This window comes from Scophthalmus maximus, chromosome 15 (genome assembly GCF_022379125.1).
Source record: "Scophthalmus maximus strain ysfricsl-2021 chromosome 15, ASM2237912v1, whole genome shotgun sequence".
Classification (NCBI taxonomy): Eukaryota; Metazoa; Chordata; class Actinopteri; order Pleuronectiformes; family Scophthalmidae; genus Scophthalmus; species Scophthalmus maximus.
Window position 1 is genome coordinate 7,057,501 of NC_061529.1, and position 22,500 is coordinate 7,080,000.

A 22,500-nucleotide genomic window follows, 5' to 3' on the forward strand; every position below is an offset into this window, starting at 1 on the left:
GTGCTGAGTCATCGTGCCATTGAACTTTGTTTTCTTACTTCCTTGTTGCAGCAAATGGACTCGACCACGACGCCTGGGCAACAGTTAACCGTGTCATGGCGTGTGAGCAGAGTTAAAGTCTCTCACTTGAGTTTCAAAATGCATCTATCCGTACTTTTTTACTCAAACACAACCACTCTCAGTAGAGTTTTGTGAATGAGAGGGTCATGCAGAGAGTCTTCCCGATTGAACCTACACTAGGCTTCTAATTAAAATGTGAGCAATATGAAACGCCATGTGTGTAGCCACAGCTACACTGTCTCACAGACCACACATGTACAGTATGTCGGAGCTTTTATTGTCTCCAACTGTAAAAACAAAACAACAACAACAACAGGAAACTCCTCCAAGGGATCTTCTGGAGACTGACACAGCGAGGGCGAGCGGCCGCCAAGCGTGAAATGAAGAGCATCTGCATATCTCTCGTCATATTTGCATGTTTTTATCCAAGTTGTTGCTGCTAATGTACGAGTCCCCTTTACCCCCGAAGCACAAGCCCGGAGACGACAGTCAACCTCAACCTACTGCACATTGAAAATCAAAACTCGGTTTCGAATCCCAAGCATCTCTCTCCAACAATGAGTTATATATTTTTACTACAATGATCACTCCTACGGGAATAACCACAATCAGATGTCTAACATTGGCAGGAAAATGTTTACAGAGTTCATCTACGACTCCGCGGCTCTTAGTAAGAAGCTGATGGAGAAAATATGTTTGCATTGGCCTCCGGTGCATCAGTGATACTGGTCTGACAAGACCTACCGCCTCGTGGTTGTACGGTTGTACAGTATGCCTCCAGCAACCAGTCAAATGAGGTTCGCACTCTTTCCTCGTGAGGTCAACAGTTGTGATAGATTTTAATAATGAAAACATTCGTCTAACACTGTTTCTTCCCTGCAACGCCCGGTTAACACAAAGCAACCATTAGTGGGTTGCATTTGTACGACCACCGTCCTGTGTTCTGTTTGTTAATAATAATAATAATAATAATCAGGACAAGGAAATGAGAATTCAAGCTGTAACAAACTTACATAGGAAATCCAGACTACCAAACTACCGTCCACAACAGCACGGATGTGTCCTTGATGAGAAACAAAAAACAATCTGCCGAATGTTTTTGTGAAGCAACCAGCCGGTGTGCGTCGTGATGTGTTGCAACCCGTGCTGGCATCCTGTCAGCGAGTTATTTTTGTTTTTATTATTATCCCGAGACCGGTGGTGGGTGTGGTCGTGTGAGTACGGACAATAACAGTGCACAACAACACGTGGACTTCCTTTGACGTCAGAAGCGTACAGTAAACAGAGGGCCGAGGTCAACGTTCAGGTGAGGATTCCAATGAAGTCTCAATTGGAATAAAGTATTTATAGTAAACCAAGCTCGCTGTAAATGACAGTGATCGGGATTCCCACAGAATAAAAGTCACACAAAAAAGACTACGAAGCTTCATCCTTCAAGGGCAGTGGGGAGATTGTGTGAGAGGAGGGAGGGGGTTCGTCCTGGACAGGGCTCTGTTTGCTTTTTTGGAAAAGAGCAATCTAAAGTTTTGGAGGGTGGTCATAATAAAACACTGGCAGAATCTCTCCACCCGTGTGCCGTTGGGAATTATGAGCGTATTCCCCAAACAATGTGGCCTTTAATTGCCTGCAAATGTTGACACTTCAAAGCCTGTTCTCCGCCACGGGAAGAGTCAGACAGAGGCTGATTTGACCAAATAGTTAAATCTATAATCACAAGAACTAATGGAATGGAAATGAAGCTCCTTTTTTTCTAGAAAGAAACACAATCAGGTGCTAAATTTCTTCTTATGATGAACATATACACCTCTTTTCTTTTTTTTTGCTGTATCTTATTTGTACTTTCCAATTCCTGCCAAAAGGAACTTGGGAACCACTTCAAACCACTTCACTTTAAAGATGAGATAAGACGAGATAAGATACAATGTGGACGATGAGGAAATGTGCTGTGTCACAGCAGCAAATGAGATATAACATTTTTTTAAAAAGAAGAAGTAATATCTAACTTGTGCGTACTGTTGGTATGTGTACATGTTCCTTTGGTCATGGCGGAACATAAGGTGATCCAATTTCTTTGTCTTATTTTTACCCAATGTGCTCAGGTTGACTTAATATCATATTAATATTTGATCTGTTATATTGCATGGTATTTATTTACAGGTAATAAAAGAAAGGAGTGAATAGAACAGGACTCTTACATGTAAACATGTCAAACCAAGTACTGTCTTTCATAGTTTCCCTCTATGGGACAGTACCAGTGCACCTTAACAGTCAAACCTCCAAATGGAGTTTGTTGCAATAAGTGCGGTCGAAGGACCATAAACGAAAGATGATTCATGTGGGGCAGGATATGGAAATGAAGTGGGTGAATCACCAATTTAGACTTTCATTGGAACTCGGGGGTGGGTTCGCTCGGTAGCCATTCCTCCTCGTTGGTATCCTGCTCGTATCTCTGCCCCCCCCAGCTTGGTAATAGTTACATAATTCCTGGCGCTGGCCGAGGTTCAGTTTCAGTTTGAGGAATGCGCGGTCGTGCCAGACTTCAGTACATGCGTCCGACGGCAGCCGCGCGCACGGAGGCGCAGTGACTCTGCGGTGCAGGCGCAGAGAGATTCCTCCTCCTCCTCCTCCTCCTCCTCCTCCTCGCTGCCCGGCGGAGGGCTGCCAGCGGCGGCGCACAAGCGACACATCTGCTGCGTCTCTGACGGGACGGGACGGGACGGGACGGAGAGGTTGGTTGCTGTTGGGGGCTTTTTTTGGGGGGGGGGGGACCTCGCTGTGGGCGGACGAACTCTTCCGCGCACTCTCCACCGCCGTGGAGCCGGAGAGGTGAGTCCATCCGCGGCTGCTGGCTGCCCAGAAGTGTTCCATGCGCCGAGCGCGGACGCGCCCTTATGGTACAACCACTGTGGGCCTCATAACACTCGAACGCTGCTCCTCGTGTGTGTGTGTGTGTGTGTGTGTGTGATCTTGCAGCAGCACTCGTGACACCCCACAGCAACAACTTCCGTACACACATTGAACTACACCTTCAATATTTTCTGTCGACTGTCGTTCACTTTTTTGTTTATTTCCTCAGTAGTGCGCACTGTCCCAAAAGGGGAATTGAAACTTTTTTTCTTTTCTTTCTGAGACTCGGTCACATTTAGCTCGCTCGCGCGTGCGTGTGTGCGCGTGTGTGTGCGTTTCATTAGTCACAGAACATTCATCTGCAACAGTTTGTTTCAAGCAAAAAATATGCATTTGCTGCTTTTCCCCTTCTGTATATTTCACTGTACATTACATATGTTGTGATTTTTTATGTACTTATTTAAAAACAAGCTGTTTCAAAAAGGTATATTTGGACACTACGATCTTGCAACAGGCATTTTTTTAGACAGACTCTAACCGAAAAATCTAAATAATAATAATAATGATTATTATCGGTGTATTAGTTTCATGCTGCTGCCCTGTATGACAGTTTACGGCATCTTTAAATTTCTTATCTGTCCCAAAAGCAATACAAAGTTTTTAGTTAGTAAACTTAAAAAATAACTGTAAAAGATTATTATATTAAATATTTTTTAGTTTTCTGATTATTTGCCTGATTGGTTGGTTGTGTGTTTAGCCTTTAAAACATAAAGAATAGTAAAAAAAAAAAATAAAGAAGCCCAATCACAGTCAATTCCTGTCAGCCCAAGGTCATGTCTTGAAATATTGCAAATATTTATTAGCTGCGGCCCCAGAATGAACGCGACGCCAGTAGACAAAATTCTCTGCGATCCACCAAGGCAGGGCAGTAAATGTTTTATTCCTTTGTCCTCAGACGGACAGATGTGCACATGTTTTTCTTCAACCGCACATGAGAAGGTGTTTTCTTTTGCTCAGTGATGAATGACATACTGTGTATTCAGTGCTTTTTGATTGACATGGTGAGTTCGTGTTCCAGAGGCAGAATGGGGCAACTGCAGTTCTTCACTCTCAAGTGTGACGTCGAAAGTGTCTGAGACACCGTTGAGTGCAGCGCTTGGCCGGAGTTCTCAACCATCAGATTTCTTCTTTTTATATCCTCAAAACATTGACATTTGACATTTCTAAAACACAATGGGTCTGTCTGTTTGTCTCGTGTGCGCTGCTGTGGTTCTCAAAGAGCACAGTGCTTCTGCTGCACAATGCTCAATTTTGTCTTCTTCTTGGAGAGTTATTTCAGAGCAAAAGAAGAAAAGAAAAAAAAAGGCCACCTCTGTCATCAGCAAACTTTGACCACACTCAGCTGTCAGGGAAGCTCAACGATGACGCGGCAGAAAATCGACAAGCAATCAAAAAGCGACAAGTGGCCGCCTCAGCTCAGCCGTTGCAGACGAGACATTTCTCAAGGGTTAGGTCAGTTAATTCCTCATCACATTTCCGGTAATGTGTTACGTGTGCAGGTGAACGCTGGCCGCGCAGGACAGAGTCAGTCAGTCGGGCGTATGCCCACAGACAGCAGCAGTCTGTGAATGGTTAACCCGCCCTCACTGTGCCGCTCTTGGGTCTCCTCACAAATGTCGCAGTAAGCCCGGGCCTGTGATTTATGAATGACAAACTTTCGCTCTTTGTGCTCAAAAGGACACATTGTCTTTCTGAGGAGGGCCACGGATCTCCTCCTTGACACCTGCAGCGTTACCGGTCAGCACCTCGGTCCAGCAGGGATTACGAGGCCTTGTTGGAATCAATAATCTGGTCAGAGGTGGTGTCACCGTGCCCCCAGAGTGTTCCTGCAGGCTCGGGCTAATGCTTCATCTAGTAGCCGAGCTCTGCACGCTGGGTTTGAACACTAATACACTGTTAACCCTCTTAAAGCCCGATCAGGAGAGCAGGACAGGCTGATATATCCAGGCACAATGGCCCTTTATGGAAAACTGAGTAAGCTCAATGTATTAATGTGCCTCACTTCCTCCCTGTTTTACTCCCATCTTGAACTTTTTTACAACTCGGCTCCCTTTACTTCTCCTGTCCCTCTTTGTTATCCCCTTCTCTTGCTCACATCACCGCACGCCGCTGCCCTCAAAATCTCTTTTCCCCCTCCTCCGTCTCACACTTTAGGTCATATGACCAGTGGCACACAAGCTGTCTGACTGTAGGGTGAGAGGTGAGGGGAGCTCGGGGAAGAACAGATTTCATTGTGCAACGATCGCAAAGCTTCGCAGTGCTGCAGTCTGACCCGGCAACAGTCGTTCACGTGCTTTACTCGGATACAACACACGGAAAAACAGGGTGAAAACGGAATCTGAGAAAATGGTGTGGGACAGAAAAACAAGTGATGGTTAAGAAGAAAAAAGAAATAAATATATATATATATATATATATATATATATATATATATATATATATATATATATATATATATATTAAAAAAGTATTCCTTTGTGCTTCTCACTGTGGTTTAATTCTTGCAGGATGTTTGCCACTTTAATGCTCAAAACGTCGATCTGCTATTCTCAGGGTCAGCAGCTCAGGAATCCAACTCAAAAGCTGTTTTGTTCTGTGTCGAGCTGTGGCAGCGAGTGGCGCTCTGTGGACTCCAGAGATTTCATGTTGTCGTCGGTTTTCTGGCCTTGTGCAAAGAGACGCGCTGAAATCATTTCGACACCACATGTGTTTTTGCATTTTGGAGATAATTCTCAAGGGTGGCAGATGTTAGCCGATTCTCATTATTAGACATCCAGGCTTATCAGTGAATTGAGGAATGGGCTCAGGAATCTGTAACAGAAACGTACTGAAGTTTCGGAGTGCACGGATCCAAAAAGGCCCGACGTGTATCTGTGTGGCTTCTGACTTCATTGTCAAGTGGATTTGGATTCAAATCTCTGCCAAGATTCTTCCCTCTGATTGTGTGAAGTACAGCGCACGAGGGTATAGGCCTCCTCGAGCTATCTGCTCGCCTTTTCTTTCCAGAACAAAGCCCAACTGATACACGGGCCACGACACCGGGATTGAGAGATAACAAAGAATTGCTCTACATGGACATGAGGCTGTGAAGCTTCATTCTCACATGGGCTCACTCTGACATTTTGCTGAAATTCTAATAGGGCGCTGGCAGGAAAAGTTCCAGAAAATATCCACAGCAACATGTGTGGACATGTACATCCTCACATACAGACAATTTCAGGTAAATGTCCAGGCCTTGGGCCTACACTACATAACGTTTAATTCAGTGATCTGTTACTGTGTCAGAGGAAGGTACTTGGTAGGAGTGTATGAGCCGTGGCCGGATCCATTATGTCCTCTGGTTGTCCGTCGGTCCGTCCCATTCTCCTGAGCACGACACCTTGGGACCGCCCCGGGGGACTTTCTTTAAATTCTGCACAAACAAGCAATTACATTCAAGGATACACCGAGCAGATTCTGGTGGCCAAAGGTCGCGATCTCTGTGACCTCACAAAACACCCTTTTTGCCCTTAACTCAAGAACTGACTCTGTAAGTGTGACAACGTTTCACAGAAAAGGTTAAAATAATGAAGCAATGGCTCTTTGTGAAGGTCAAAGGTCAACTTCCTCTCCGACTTAGTAATCAGTCTGCAAATTCTGCGTATATTTAACGCCTTCACTCGGGAGTCGGAGGGGAGATTTTCACCGTATTCGACAGTTGGTTGGTTACTGAATATCCTCTGAGTGAAGGCAGCAGCTTTTCTTACTGGAAACTACTGGAATCATATTTCTCAAATTCAGCCAAAAATACACACTCGGACACTTTTATTTAATTAAGTCTTGACTATTTATTCTTGACACCAGTCTGTCCTGACAGAGGGGAGCGGGCAGGAACATAGAAGTGAATGTGATTTTTAGGGAAAGGCCGTGACGTGGTTGGCCAGCCGAAGATTGTCTGGTTGGAGTTCATTCATACCCTCTGCTGAGGGTGTGAATGTGTGCGTTCTGTTTATGTTTAAAAGCCTGCGGCTATTCGCAGAATGTCAGTCACTCCTCTGTGACTCACGCTGAGAGTGACTGTTAACAGTCTACGGCTCGGCTGAACATTTTTAAGTGAGGATAAAAAGAGAACAAGCTTGGAGGCGATGAACAGGCTCTTTGAGGTCCCTGTGATCTCGCATTGGTAAAAAGGATTCTGGTAGAGCTGCAACCATTGGTCGATAAATGATCGGTCAATAGTCAACAGCTCTTTTTATTATCGATTGATCCTTTCAGTAATTTCAAGACAAAATGCCATCCCCTGGTTCCTGCTTCTTAAAGGAGGACTTGTTGTTTTTTCTTTATCATCATCATCAAGTTTTTGACGTCCAAAAAACGTTACAAGGGGAATTTAAATTTATCCTTCGCCTTTCCTGTTTCCACATAGAGTCCTTTGAGCAGCTGCTTCCAAACGAGACGACACTGCAATGACAGAGCTTCCATTATAAACGATCCTTTTAGACACTGGACATTGTTTTGTCGTAAAAGTTTTCAAAGAAAATCCTTTCCCTGAATTAACCAAATGAAAAAAGAGTGACAGTTCCCTCAGGCGACAGTCTGTGGCGTAAAGCAGTTGAACACAATACGTCTTTTCTGTTAAAGCTGCAGGGGAAGTGAAACTCCCGAGTGTGTGGCTCACACTCACTTACGTACGCGGGGGGGGGGGGGGGGGGGGGACAACCACGTGAGTTTTTGACTCCATTAGCTTCCTCTCAAACCACCAAGTGTCTCTCATCTTTCCTAACCTATTCTTTTCTTCTTCTCCTTTCCAGGGTAAAAGCATTGCAACAGTGTGTGTGGGGGGGGGGGGTCCCTGCCAGGACACATCTAGTTGTGTACACATTTGCCGACCTCTTCTCTCCGTCTCCTGTGGAACCACTCTCCGGGACATCACAATGGATTACTTTCAGAAGATCCCGTAACCTGTAAAATCTGGACCAGCAGAAATTGAATTATCATGGTCTGCCTCGTGCTTTCGAGAGCTGTCTGAGCCTGACACAAACGCCGTCAGTCATGTTGGTGCCAGGGTCGGTGGATGAGGGAGTGTTATGTGGTTCACCGTCAGTCTACAAGTTTGTTCACCTGCCATATTTGTGCAGACAAACATGTGACCTCGACTTATTCCATGCAGCTACTTCCCGTGGACTGCTTGCTCTGCCTGCTGGCTGCTGCTGGGATCACCGATGGATGAGGCTCATTACTCATTTCACGTCCCTCATTTCTTGGGAAATGGAGGAATTAGAGACATCTGCTCGCTGGATATGAACGGATTGAAGACCGAGGAAATTCACTCTGTTGAAAGTGTGACCCCGATGGGATAAGAACTCGAAACTTTAAACTTTAGAAGATTTTGAGGCCGAAAAACTCAAGACACAATTTGGAGTATACCTCGTCCGCGCTCCCAGGATGCATTGCCCGATGAGGAAGAAACGTCCCACCCGCGATTCTGATTTCTCAGCGATCGCAGTTCCCTCGATGTACTGCTCTGGGTACCTTGACTACACAGTCGAGACCCACGCTTCCAGATCCATGGGGGTCATGGACGAGTTCAGGAAGCAGGAGCTGTTGTGTGACGTGGTGCTACATGTCACGTACAAGGAAAGAACGGTGGACTTCAAGGTAGACGACGGTCAAAGAGCAGTTTGTGACACTTTCCCTTTGCTGTTTCCAAGTATTTCACAGTATGGAGGCCTGGAAATGACTAAATGTATTAAAAACAATTGAATACATCATTTAAAAATATTATATACATACAAGGGAATAAGATATGAAGACAGGAGATATGAGTATGAGTGTGCACCATTAGTCAGCGAGATCATTAAACATTACTCACCTCGCTGATTTGTTAAATTAATTATTAGTAAATATATATATTTAAAAGATTTTATATAAATTCCTTAGAATAGACTACCCACAACAACAAAACCCCAAAACCATATACTTATATGGCTGCTGGTGCTGGCACTGCTAATGCTGATTTAGATGTGTTCATGATTTGAAGTTAAATTCAGTTATATTTTTTAAATTTAAGTTTTTAATGTCAGCCTTACATATCTTGGTCAGGCATTGCACAATGCAGCTTGGGGAAAATAGAGATGGAAATGATTGAAATTGTTTGGAAAAAGGGAAAAGGAAAAATTTTAATGAATGAAAGATAATTATAGTTGTTGTCTTTTAGGTTTAAATTTACCCTATCAACTGAAAGGTTTTTAAATTTTATTTATCTTTAAGATTATTTAACTAAACCACATTATTACTTTTTTACTTGATAACATTTCACCGGCCAACATTTTGACAGTTGCGGGCTTCCGTAGCAAACGGCCTGTTTGTCATTCACTCATTGACACGAATGAAGCGAAGGCCGTGTTTCTGAATCCTCCTTTTGTGTTTCAGGTGCACAGGCTGGTTCTGGCCTCGTGTAGCCCCTACTTCAGGGCCATGTTCACCAGCAGCTTCAAAGAGCGCCACGCCCCGGAGATCACCTTGCGCGATGTTTGCCCCCAGGTGGTGGGAAGGCTCATTGACTTTGCCTACACCTCCCGCATCACAGTGGGAGAGAAATGTGTGCTGCATGTTCTTTTGGCTGCGATGAGGTAAACACACATAAACAGTAGCACGTTGTGCTGGAAAGATACTCCCCAGTCATTGAAAACAGCTGAAAACACACACACACACACACACACACACACACACACACACACAGACATACTCATATTTCTGTATCCTACCCTTCTAGGAATCTTTCAGAATTGTCCAGCTAAATGAAAAATAAATGAAATTACAATAATATAGAGTATAAAGACAGCAATGGTTTTGTTTTTTTCTACAAGGTATCAGATGGAGGACGTGGCCAAGGCGTGCTGCGATTTCCTTACCAAGCATCTGGAACCGGCCAACGTCATCGGCATCGCCCGGTTTGCGGAGGACATTGGCTGCACGGAGCTGCACCAACGAAGCCGAGAGTACATCAACACACACTTCAATGAGGTGAAATGCAAATAGGGAAAGCAGAAGTACACACGTACACAATGCCATTGTTGGATTTTCTTAAAAAATGTTTTTCTCAGTCTGTAATTTGACACACATACAGACTGTTGTGGGGGGTTTTTTCTTGGTTATTCACAGCAGTAACAAGAAGTCGACGCCTCCGACAGAGAGTTTAAATACTTATCTTAGTCTAGCAATCTCTCATGCATGTGATAGAGAAACAGCTACTTCAAAAATGTGATAAATAATGCGCATTCACACAAATACATACCCGTGTCTACGGTGTAATCATTGCCGATGTCATGAATGAGTTTTGGTCGGATCCGTGTGGTTTCATGGAGGACGCCACCTGCTGTCCAATTTGAAAAGCCACATGTGACAAGTCAGTGCTGCAGAAGTTCGGCAAATATCTGCGTTCATCATCTCTTCAGGTTGGTTCACACCAGCTGGTAGTTGTGTCCTCATGGCTGGAATCAAGTGCCGCCACATGATCCCTTTTAAGATTCGTCAGCAGTTCATTTCGTATTATTTCCCATCGCGTTACGTGCCAGCATCTCCGTCTTCCCTTCCATCTGAAGTCTCTCAGTCTCGGTCACATCCAGCTCCGCTTTTAGATCCTTATCCGTCTTCTCCCGGGCTCGTATATTCACGTTCGCTTCTTCCTAGTCTGCGCTCCGCCGATCCGCAGCTCCTCCACCGCGGCACTCGGTGCTCCCGTCTCGGCGCCCGAGGGTCGGACCGTGAGGCGGCGTCCGCCTGACCCAAAGCCCCTGACGGGCCCAGGGGTCGGCCGCAGAGCTTTCATGACATCAGCGCAACAGAGCAGCTGCGGTCTTTGCCAAAACCAAAGACCTGCTGATCTGTGTCACCGACAAACCTGCCACTTTGGTTACACTTACATTTTTTTTCCCAGTACGTTGCAAATGTTCTCTAGTTCCCTGTCACTTTTCAGGAAACTCTGTCTCTGCCTCATCTGTAACTTCTGACTATAAAGTGCCCGTGTGTCCTGGTGTGTCCCTCTGCGCCAGGTGACCAAAGTGGACGAGTTCTTCAGCCTCTCCCACTGCCAACTGCTGGAGCTCATCAGTCAGGACAGTCTCAAGGTGCTCTGTGAGTCTGAGGTGTGTGGCAAGTCAAATTGACTAACAGAAACGTCCATTTTTTCATTCCTTTTAATTTGCTTTGTATTGGCCGTAGGATTGTATTAGTCAAACGCAAGCATGTTATTGACCTGCAGTTTGCGAATGACAAAGATGTCACATTTAAAGCTACTTTTCAGAGCTAATTGAAAAATTGTGTTCACTGGTTCAATGTGTTTGGCGTCGGCGACTCTCCGAGACAGGAACAGATCTTTAAGACACCACGTGAATACACAAAAGATTTAATCATGCATGTCTCGAACAGTTAACCGTGACCTACCTACCTGACAAAGGTTTACCACAACGATCACTTCAAAAAACGCCACTTACTATATAAACCACATGCTATTGTGTCCGATTACATCCATGTCAGGTGTATAAGGCCTGCACAGACTGGGTCGGCTGGGACATGGAGGGTCGAGCCCAGTACCTGCACGCCCTCCTGAATGCAGTTCATATCTACGCTCTGCCTCCGAAGTTCCTGAAGAACCAGCTCCTGTCCTGCCCCATCCTCAGCAAGGTAAACCACAGCCTTTACACTAGGTTTAGTTGAAACGGAAATGCAGAAGGGATGTGTAAAAAAAAAACAACAACAACAACTGTCTGTTGTTATTATTATCAAGTCAATTTCTTAAATTTCTTTACAAATCTGCATTTCTTTACAAAAATACAGTAATAAAGGTTATGACCAGGTGACTTGATATGTGTGCACAGCCAACTCAGCTTTCATAGTCCTAAATTTAAAAAAAAAAATCTAAATTACTGTTTTATCTTACTATTTCAACTTATTTTCCATATGATTTAGACAGGACTCGGAACAGAGTATAGTCTTATTCCATTTCTACAAACTGTGGAATAATGTGAATAATCACTCACGTCACAATGTGATAGTTTTTTAATTTTCTGTCCGTGTATTTCAACTCCAGGCCAATTCCTGTAAGGACCTCCTTTCTAAAATCTTCCAGGACATGACGCTGAGGAAGCTGCCTCCTGCACCTAACCGTGGAACTCAACTCATCTATGTGGCCGGCGGGTAGTTATCTCGTGTAGTTTCCCCTTTGTTGCTTTGTTCTGTGGCGCACAGAGGTTGTGTAAATTGAAATACTCTTAGACGCTGTAGGCTGTAACAAACATTTTGAACAAGTCTCTGTTATTGATAATCAGACTGTGAGACAACATTACTGTGTGCGTGTGGCCGTGTTATTTGTAAGATGCAAAACATCTCATGGATCCAGAATGTGTCTCAGTCTGCCCCCCAGTGGCTGTTAGCATGCGATCCCTTTATTTATACTGGTATTCTGCATGGTGACCTATATATATCTTACAATCCAAAAAAGTACCGTCACACTGCTGCGTTCCCACTTTTTCTTTAATTCTACATGGATATGACAACATTTCAAACACAAATCATCTTCCTCAGACTCATTTTTTGTCCGTCATAAAACGCACACATTAACCGATGTGGAAAGTTTAACACTTGTTTATTTATTATTAAGATGCTTTTTCACTTTCTCTAGTGCCATCACTTGGTCACAGATCACTTGGACTGTGTCTCTTGAGCTGAGCTCTTGAGCTATTTGATAGTCATATTATTCTATGTTTTTTTATTTGTTTATATATAAATATATATATAAATATTTATAAAATTTGTCAGACAATACAATATACTATGTCAGACCAAATTTCATGCATGTATGCATTGATGAATACCTCAAAAGGGTAGATTTATTAGTTATTTAAGTTGTAGATAATATGGCACATAACCGGTCAAAAACCCTTCTTTTACTCTTGGCATTCATCTGATTATCTACCTGCTCCTAATTTCCTTTTTTCTCTGCCCAGATACCGGCAGCATTCACTGGCGTCCATGGAGGCTTACAATCCCAGGAGGAACGTGTGGCTGAAGCTGGCTGACATGGGAACTCCATGCAGTGGACTGGCTGCCTGCGCGCTGTTCGGACTGCTCTACACCGTAGGTTGCACCGGTCAGGCCACGTCGTACTCGCAGTGAAAGGCCATTGCCGGCATGACGCTCGAACAATGTTATACACTGCGACACAATGATAAATTATATGAGACACGATCTGCTGTATGGGAGGGCGATCGATCGTGATTGAACTTGAAGATGTTCACGATCAAATTTTCGGTTCATCCCCACTCCTCTGTATATCCCAATGTCTGTTAATCATTATCATCATTAGCATTAACTATGATAAAAAGCTGCATCTACTCCTACAATTATTTCTACTTGAGTTCTGAGTACTTGAATATTGTGATTAATTGACTGCTGATCAGAACTATGTTTTTAAAGTTTTTAAAACCATGTCTTTAACGCAATATTGTGTTTTGAATTGTGCAAAAATATAAGTCTGCAGGCTGTTTCAAAATTAGGAGGACAGATTGAAACTCAGATCATGGATTGTGAATGTCTTAAAAGATCGTAACATGATTATTTTTTTAGGGGGGGTGAAATCTCTTAGATATGTGATGCGCAAAAGTGGGAAAAACCAAATCCGAACACTGGTTCATTTTTTTCTCCCACTGATCCTTTGTACATCTCATGTTTTCATACTGTAACAATCTTTTATCATCTGCTTTTCAACCCCTCCGTCTTGAAGGATTATTCGCTTTTAGAGATCATCATAATAAGTTGTAATCCCTCTTTTTTTCAGGTTGGGGGCAGAAACCTGTCGCTTCAAAACAACACGGAGTCCAGCGCCCTGTGCTGCTACAACCCAATGACCAACCAGTGGAGCCAGCGAGCCTCGCTCAACACCCCCAGGAACAGGGTCGGGGTCGGGGTGGTGGACGGCTGCATCTACGCCGTCGGAGGTTCCCAGGGCTCGACGCATCACAGCACGGTGGAGAGGTGAGATGTCTCCAAAGTGTTCACTCTGTTCGTGTGCGAGAGACGGAGAGGGAGGATCTATTTATTTAACAAGGCACTCGAGGAGGCATTTGATTTTTAACGACGTCTTATTCACCAGGGAGAATGTAATGTGATGAATGTCCCTATACACACACACACACACACACACACATTCTCAGACGTAAGCGCAGTCACCTCAGTGTAAGTATAGATGGAGGGATAATGGCATGGGTGCGATCGACTGAATAGCTGCCATTCAACCTGAAGAGCAGTCGAGAAGTTCTCAGGTATCCCTCTTAGTCTAATTAGACGACAGCACTTTAAGAAGCGTGTTGAGACACGCCTCCCAGGAATGTCAATCTGGTTCGGGAATGCCTTACATTTCGTAGTTTCCACCACCCAGCAGGGAGGAGTTCTGTTGTTATAAATCACTTTTAATCACTTCATAAGAAAGAAAGAAAGAAAAACTGTCAAGTCTGAGAGCGACTTGATATATTTCCTTTGATACTATTCCCTGTCCTTTGTGTTAATACCGTTTTATATTGAGGGGGTTTAGATTCTCAAAAGATCAGAGTCACAAAAGAAGTATTAGAACTCATCAGACGACTCTCAGAAGGGTTTTTTTCTCGGGAGGAGCTGCCAAATATAATGAAAGCCGATAAATCTGCTGAAAGGAAAATTCGACGTGAACCACATCAAAGGATGTGAGAGCCGAGCAACATGCGGCAGATTCAACAGGAAGAAATGCCATCACGCCCCGGGTGCATTAGCGTGCATGTGCATTAACTGCAGGGTTCCGAGCACGGGGGTCATTGTCAGCGCAGTGACCCGATAGGAATGAATTGAGTTTTGTGGGTTTCTCGAGGACACGTCGCATCAGGAATTATCAACCACTCTCATATCTGTGTATGTGTATACATATATATATTTTTTTATATTTTTTTATATTTTTTTAATTGTAAATGAGCTTATTTACTTTCATGCTGGAAGTTAGAATCAATGCAATGCCAGAGCCAGGAGGTGGCTAACTTAGCTTAGCATAAACTTTAAACCCCGTGAATTAACATATTATATAGTTGTTCGTATATTTTGTGTGTTTCATTTATGCTTATTTAGAATACCAAGCTATCCTTTTCAAAAAGCTAAATTTAAGCATTTTTACACGGTGACATTATTATTTTGTTAGCCCTTTTATTTTTTCAAAACTTGGAACATTATGTCTGCTGTACAACAGAGTCCTCTCGACTTCCTTGTCTCCGCCTGCTCATGCTGGTGTTACAATCTCATTAGTCTCTAATAAAGCTCATCAATAGTTGACAAACATGGCTGCCAGCTTAAACCATAATCCACTTAAAGTTGAGTGGCTCACGTAGATTGAGACTGTTGCTGCTCACGGCCGCTCCACCCCTCTGAACTGTTGGAAGTTTTGCCGCGCTGATTAATTGATTAATCATTTTAATTGGCTAATAAGTAATGTCGTCGGGATTGGTCAACACCTCATTGCTACGCCGATCACAAGTCTCTGAACAACTGCTGTTTGGTTTTTTTTTTCAGGTGGGATCCAGAGTCCAATCGCTGGTCCTTCGTCTGCCCGATGTCGGTGGCTCGCCTAGGGGCCGGCGTGGCGGCGTGTGGGGGGGCTCTGTACGTGGTGGGGGGGTACGATGGACAGAACCGCTGGGACACTGCTGAAAAGTACCAGCCCGACACCAACACCTGGCACCAACTGGCTCCCATGAGCACCATACGCAGTGGACTGGGTGAGTGTGTGAGTACCTCTGGAACACACAATGAGGACATGAGGGCGTGTGTGTGTGTGTGTGCGTGTGTGTGTGTGTGTGTGTGTGTGTGTGTGTTCTGGCCTTTTAAGGAACATTTTTTGGGAAGTATGCTTATTCACGCTGTTTCCAGAACACAAACTCGAGTTTGCCCTTCACGTATGAAGAACGCAGTCGGAGATTGTCCGAGTCCGACTCGGTTCGCACCATTTGGGAAAATTTCTGGAAAATATAGGCGATATTGTCAAAATGTCAGGCCATTCCTACACATTCCCCCTCTGCCTGTCTTTGCAGGGTTGGTGTGTGTGAACTCTCACCTGTACGCTATAGGAGGCTATGACGGGAGGAGCCAGCTGTCGTCCGTGGAGCGGTACAATGTAGCCAGGAATGTCTGGGAGCCCCGGGCCCCCATGCTGTACTGTCGCAGCGCACACGGAGTGACGGTCCACCACAGGCGCATCTTTGTCCTCGGTCAGTTCCGCCACTAATCACTGAGACTGTGACTGTTGAAATATGACCTACTGTTAAAAATAAATTTAATAATAGTGTTTTAACATCCGTCTATTTTTAAAAAGAAAATTGGTTTATGTTACTTGAATTTATTTAACACATATTCTATATTTAAGGCCAATTAGTACCTTCTCACGAGCCCGATGAAACATGTTTTGCATTTCCGTGCTAATAAAATGTCAGTGATCGTTGATATATTTTCATTTATATATTTTTGCGGGTTGAGTGTGCAGTCACTACCACAGAGATGCTAGTATTTTGTTTTTCGAAAATGGTATTATGTTGTACTTAGTCTACACTGGATATTACTTTATCACTAATTACATCAACAACAACAAAATTAGAGATTATAGATTTGTTCGGAATTTTCACGTCAGATTCCTTAGTTAGTAGTTCAGGAGGTGGCAAGTGAGATCCTCCTTTATTTCGGTGTGAACCCGACTCTTTTAATTAAATAGAGGAAAAGGATGGTTTAACTGTTAAGTGTTTACAGATCCGCAGAAGAACATGTCAGACAAGGAAGTGATAAGAAACCACATCACTGAATAAAATCAATAGAAAATGTGCCTTTTTAAGAAGAATAATTCCACTAATCAATCCAGCAAATGAAAGCTACATTTCTTCAAGACAAAGTAATTGCATTTAATTATTCATTGGCGCAACTGTTAAACAGTCCCCTAATTGCTTTAGCAACAGCTTCATTAAACATGTTGTCTGTGTGTGTGTGTGTGTGTGTGTGTGTGTGTTTGTTTCCATTCAGGAGGTTTTAACCAGCACGGCTTCCTGTCCAGCATCGAGTGTTACTGTCCAGAAAGGAATGAATGGATGTGCGTCACCGAGATGCCTGTTGGTCGCAGCGGCATGGGCATCGCTGTTACCATGGAGCCCTGCCCTGGCAGCCTGCCAGAGCCAGAGGAGGACGAGGACGGAGCCACATAGGATGGAGACGGGAATCTGTGTCGAACGTGTGGTGCTGCTTTTCAAGGGGGGGATTAAGTGCATAGAATAAAAAGCTTGCGAACATGAAAAACTTCTGTGCCTCCTACACCCCACTGTGTCTCCGCCCTCATGGTTCGTGCTTGTGTTGCACCGCGGGGCATGCGCTGGTATGGTTTCTGTGGAAACGTAGAGGAGGAGAAAGTATGCACAGATTATGTCTCTACATCTGCTAGTCACACAGGAAAAAAACTGAGCATGACAGTGATCCAGCAATAATAAGGTGCTACAGATGTAATCTCAAATAATAGTAGTATTTATTTTTAATATTGTTACTCCTTCACTGTTTTTAATCTCTTCCGTGTTCAATTTCATTTGTAAATTTTCATTGGCCTTCAGTGTCTAATTCCTCTGTGTTTGTGATGTCTTTTTCCTCCGTTTGTGTCTCGGCCCAGATGAGAACTTCGCCCAGAAACTGCCACACATTTTTACACGTTTTATTGGTTCAATCGCTGGATTTTATTGTGTGTTTCAGAAAGTGAGGTTAATCAAATGAGTGACGGATAAATGTCTTATTTCCTATCCGTTTGTCCTGTGTTGTAATTTACATTTTGTCAAACGCACGGATGTCAGTCGAGACACGTGTGTTCTACTGACCTCTTGTGATCTCGGCTATTGAGATGCATCCCACGCAGTGTGGGGCTCTGGTATGTAACAGCACGTGCACGACCACTAGATGGTGGAAGAAGTCCAAAAACAGCTGCACAACTGCAACAAAAAAATGTTTTGTCTCTTTTTTCCATGTCAAAGATCCCCTGTGACAGTGACAGCTTGAAAATAACAAAGATACAAAATAAGGGCTCCACGTCTGTTAAGGTGTGGACAACGAACCACGTCACACAATCCAAACGTGAACTGTGCACACTGCGAACACTGATATCCCATTTGGATAATGAATGTTTGTCCAATGTTTTATGGCTCAGTGAGAATGAATTGAACCAGCAAGAGGCTCAGCAACCGTTTTTTCAAGAAAGACTACTACAGCATTAGTCATCAACTGCAGACGTCACTTGTCTGTTTACATATCTCCCTCTCTGTGCACTGCTGTTCTCCATCCCCTCCATGGCTCACCTGCAATTATCCCAGCAGGCCACCAGAGAAAGACGGTTCTGGACAGAGCTATTATTCAAATGCAGCCTCGGTCGTCTCATCGTGTTGAGTTTCTTCTGACGGAGCAGAGAGACACGGATGAAGGAGAAGTTTAAAAAAAGAGAAATGTTCACGTTGGCTTCATCTTCTCCTCTTCTGGAGTGATAGAAAGAGCAGGTGACGTGGCCACATGTTTGTCTCCCCTTTGAATCTCTCACGGATTTCAGACTCGTGGGCACGCGGTGCATGGTGAACAATCGGTATTGACAAAGCAACCTGTTGGGCGATGAGCAGAGTTGGAGCAAAGGCAGAGGAGGCAGCGCCGCTTTCCTTTTTTTTTTTCCGGGCCCCAGAGAGGCGAGAGTGGAGACAGACGAAGGAGTAGAGGGCTCTTACTCACTACTTAAAGCCCGACACTAGAGCAAGTGACTCACATGGCGGACGTATGACGCAGGCATCTCTCTCACGTTTGCACATGGATACACAAATACTTATGTGTGCATACACAGACACATTTGTTCTTTATCGGTCACACACACACAAACATGCATATGTGTTTGTGTGTGTGCACACTCGTGCAAAAAAACAAAGCTGGCTGTCTCTTTTTCACAGGCTGTGGAGACAGATTTGCCTCAATGTGTTCTTTGTCTCATGAGACGAGAGGAATACAGAAAGAGATGTGCCACTGTACGACGGGGAGCTATGCCTTCCACAGAGCACACGCTTAGGAAATTAGTACACACATACGGATGCAGTGCATTGTACAAGTCCGTCCTTTTGCATACTTGCGTGCACAGACACTGATCAGTTGCACAACCCCGAGAGGAACTCTTGGTGGAGAGCATCTTCCTCCGACAGCGTGGAGAAGATGCAGGGTCTGACAACGACTGCTGACGTCTACATGTACGAGAGCTAACTCGTACATGTAAGAAATAACGATTGACAAACAGTGACTTTGTGATGCAAACAGAGTCAGTACTTTGGTGCATGCTGTTGTACAGATAGGAGAGGACAAAAATATGGCCTGGGACCTGAGCGTGCCGCAGAAGCTCCTCTTCTTGCGAACATCCTGTCTGGAAGTTTTGCATGCAGTTTCTCTCCAGCTGGTCATATTCAGATGTGCGAACACGTTGAGGAGATAGAATCTAAAAGAGAAGATCTGATCATCAATCGTCTCTTAGCTGAACTTGCAAATGTGCAGCATGTTGAAATGTGTGTGTGCGTGGGTGGGGTATTAAAGAGTCCATATGACTTTAAGTAACATACGGTGTGTTGTAACGGGGAGCTATCCAGGCTCTTTCAAGTCTGCTCACAGGTTGAAGGAACCCTGAAGGGGCCAACGCAGCCTGTGCAGTCGCTGAGTATTACAATAAAGCTTATCCTGTTGGATGTGGCTTATTTCGGCCTTATTTAGATCTGCACGCAGGCGGGAGGTGGAACTGAGCCTCTATAGTATCTGAAGAGGTGGGGGGCTTTAATTCTAGTGGGCCTACAGCTGGATGTGTGTAGGTGTGACCTTGGGAAGTGATGACCTCATCAACATCCCTGCCTGCAAAGCTAATCTGTTACATACTGAAGGATGCTCCGACGACGGAGCCACCCATGAAGGTGACATTGGGCGAGTGGGCCGGTGGCGTGGCAACACACCCATCGGCGAGGCACGTGCAAACACATTCAAATGAGGGTTGCGCGCACGCTAGACGCCCGCGAGCACTGTACATGCATGCAAAAACTGTACGCACGTTAGTCGCCTGACGTCGACACACGGGCGGACAGACGCGCGGACGCCGTCATGATGGAACCAGTCTCACCTATAGATGCATGCAGAAGGTGCTGCGGCATGATGGTGGTTAAAGGTCAGACTCTCTGACCCCCAAATGTTGAAGAATTTCAGCTCTGCGACCAACAGTACTTTTTTTCTACCTCTCTTGTGCCAGGAAATGTGGGACTCATGAACTCGCTCATTCAAATACATTAGTTTGGCTCATACGTGGGAGTTTTGTTTTCTACCTCAGAGTCCGTCCCCCCCCCCCTCATCTGATGGTACTAATGCGAACGACAGCGTCAGCCGATAGCTGCGCCGCGTCGGTGCCTATTCCTGGACCCTCCTCGCTGTCAACAGATGCCCTTGAGCAAGGCACGTCCGGCCTATGCAGAATAGAGGGGCTGCTCCGGGAAGAACAGCAGACAAGACTGGTGGAGCTGTTATAAACGCTTGGGAGGGGAAAATGAGCGGGAAGCATATGTGCGTTTGCACCGTGTCGCGGTCGTACACAGGACGCACACAGTTCTGTGACTGGCGTCAACTGGAGTCTTTCTTTTACTTCTTCTTCTTCTTCTCAATTGATCCGTCAGACTACTTTATTAAATTTGTTTTGCTGTATACCATGTGCTTTAAAAATATGTATGTTTCCTCTTAATGTGAGACGCAAATCTCACATTAGTGTCGCTCACCGATCCTGATCCTGAGCCTCGTATTAAGAGTCGCTTCAGTGAAATATGCATCTGTCTATCTATGCAAGAGGAGAAACAGTATAGGGAGGCCGTCAATGACACCGGTTATTCAGCACACATGATTAAGGATTTCACATTTGGGAATATCTGTTGACAGAGGGGAACGCATGAACTTTCAAATTCATATTTTAATAGGTCTAATATTCCTTAGCAGGGGGTTCAGTGTGTGTATGTGCCACTACGTGACCTTTCACCTTTTTCTATTTCTAAAAGATGACCCCGGGTGTGTCATTAGTTGAAATGTTCTGCGCTCTTTTCTCGCGTGAGGCGTCTTTTTTCTGCTTTGTGTTTAGCGGCGTAAGGCTCTTATTATAATTATAGAGGGGCTGCTGTTGCGACGGGAGCCTGCCCGTCGTGCGCATGTAGCGCGGCCGACTGCTCCGCGCGTTCACTTCGACTGTGTTTCTCTCCGACGCGGAGGAAAAAAGCACGAGCGGCCGGTTTCAAGCTCCCCTCTCGCTGAATTGATTCTACTATGGGTCCTCTAGAAACGCGGCGGCGAACCGCGGGGGAGAACAACTTTAACGTTTTCCGTGTCCGTGCCCCCTTTCGGACCTTTCCGCCGGCCACGTTTCACGAATTCGCGTTTTTAACGTCGCCGCGCAATTTTTGATTCCGCTCCGACGCGCGCCCCCGCCGGTGACGCCTGCTCCCCCGCGAACGCACGTCTCGAGCTCCCCCCCTGTACCCGAAGGTGGTACGTTCCACAATTTATTCCAGGGAAAGACTGACAGTTTTTTGGGTCATGAAGCAGCTGTTCAAGTCAGTGGTTCGCCCTCCCGCCGCAAGAATAAGGAATTAGTACATTTCAAATTAGATAACGACAAACGTTGGTGCAAGGAGAGAGGGAAAAAAGTACGACAATGTGTCCGCTGCACAAAATATACCATTTAAACATATTATATATATATAAAAATATATATATTTACATTTATACTGCTAAATAAAAAAAATGTTTCCAACACAGCTGATTTGCAACACATTAATATGAACAATGTTTGTGTGTTGTTTATATATGTATTTTTGCTGTTGTATTAGTGCAGCGGAGTGAATAAGTAGAGCAAATCCCTTTAAAAAAGAAGAAATTTGTGATAAAGGTTTAGAGTCGAGATCTCTCACGCAAAGCAACACACACACACACACACACACACACACACACTGTAACAGACCTACAGCAGAAAGTGGAGTTGAACAACGGTGGAGTGACTGTTGACCCCTCTTCAATAAATCCAGTCAACGTAAGGGTTGTGCCTTGGCAATCCATCAGCCCTCTATGGAGGTTTAAATTAGAGTTTTTCATTCTGGCCCTGATGTAGAGCGGACCTGTACAGGCACTGGCTACTCAACATAGTTATTATATACGTTTCATGATCAATACAGCTCGGGCCGCCGGAAATGCTATTTAAATGTGTGCACACCTTATTGTGTGGAATGCATGCATCCATTTGTGCTTTTAAACTAATACTGCATGTGTTAAAAAAAAATCATGTTCATGGGGAGTGACTGAATTTGTGCATTGTGCTGCTTACATGTACTGTGATTGTTTTTGTGCGTGTGCGAGTGCTCACACACATGCAACATGGGTCAAGCCCCTTGGAAACAGCAGCAGAGGTCCTCTGCTTTTAAGTGGATT

At 44.6% G+C, this 22,500-nt stretch overlaps 1 protein-coding gene across 3 annotated transcripts; it reads left to right on the forward strand.

The window, feature by feature from the left end:
* Positions 1-2,530: 2,530 nt before the first annotated feature.
* keap1a (kelch-like ECH-associated protein 1a) lies at positions 2,531-17,786 on the forward strand. 3 transcript variants are annotated; one of them, XM_035610752.2, is made up of 12 exons: positions 2,546-2,886; positions 7,758-8,604; positions 9,379-9,578; positions 9,816-9,972; positions 11,001-11,093; positions 11,485-11,631; positions 12,038-12,144; positions 12,954-13,083; positions 13,784-13,980; positions 15,535-15,740; positions 16,053-16,229; positions 17,029-17,786. In XM_035610752.2, the coding sequence occupies exons 2-12, from the start codon at positions 8,392-8,394 to the stop codon at positions 17,205-17,207; spliced, it is 1,806 nt and encodes a 601-aa protein (XP_035466645.1). In that variant the 5' UTR covers positions 2,546-2,886; positions 7,758-8,391; the 3' UTR covers positions 17,208-17,786. The 3 variants fall into 3 exon arrangements, with proteins under 3 accessions (XP_035466648.1, XP_035466645.1, XP_035466644.1); XM_035610751.2 differs by having other exon boundaries at positions 2,546-2,789; XM_035610755.2 differs by lacking the exon at positions 17,029-17,786 and having other exon boundaries at positions 2,531-2,789; positions 15,535-15,748; positions 16,053-16,215.
* Positions 17,787-22,500: the final 4,714 nt, after the last annotated feature.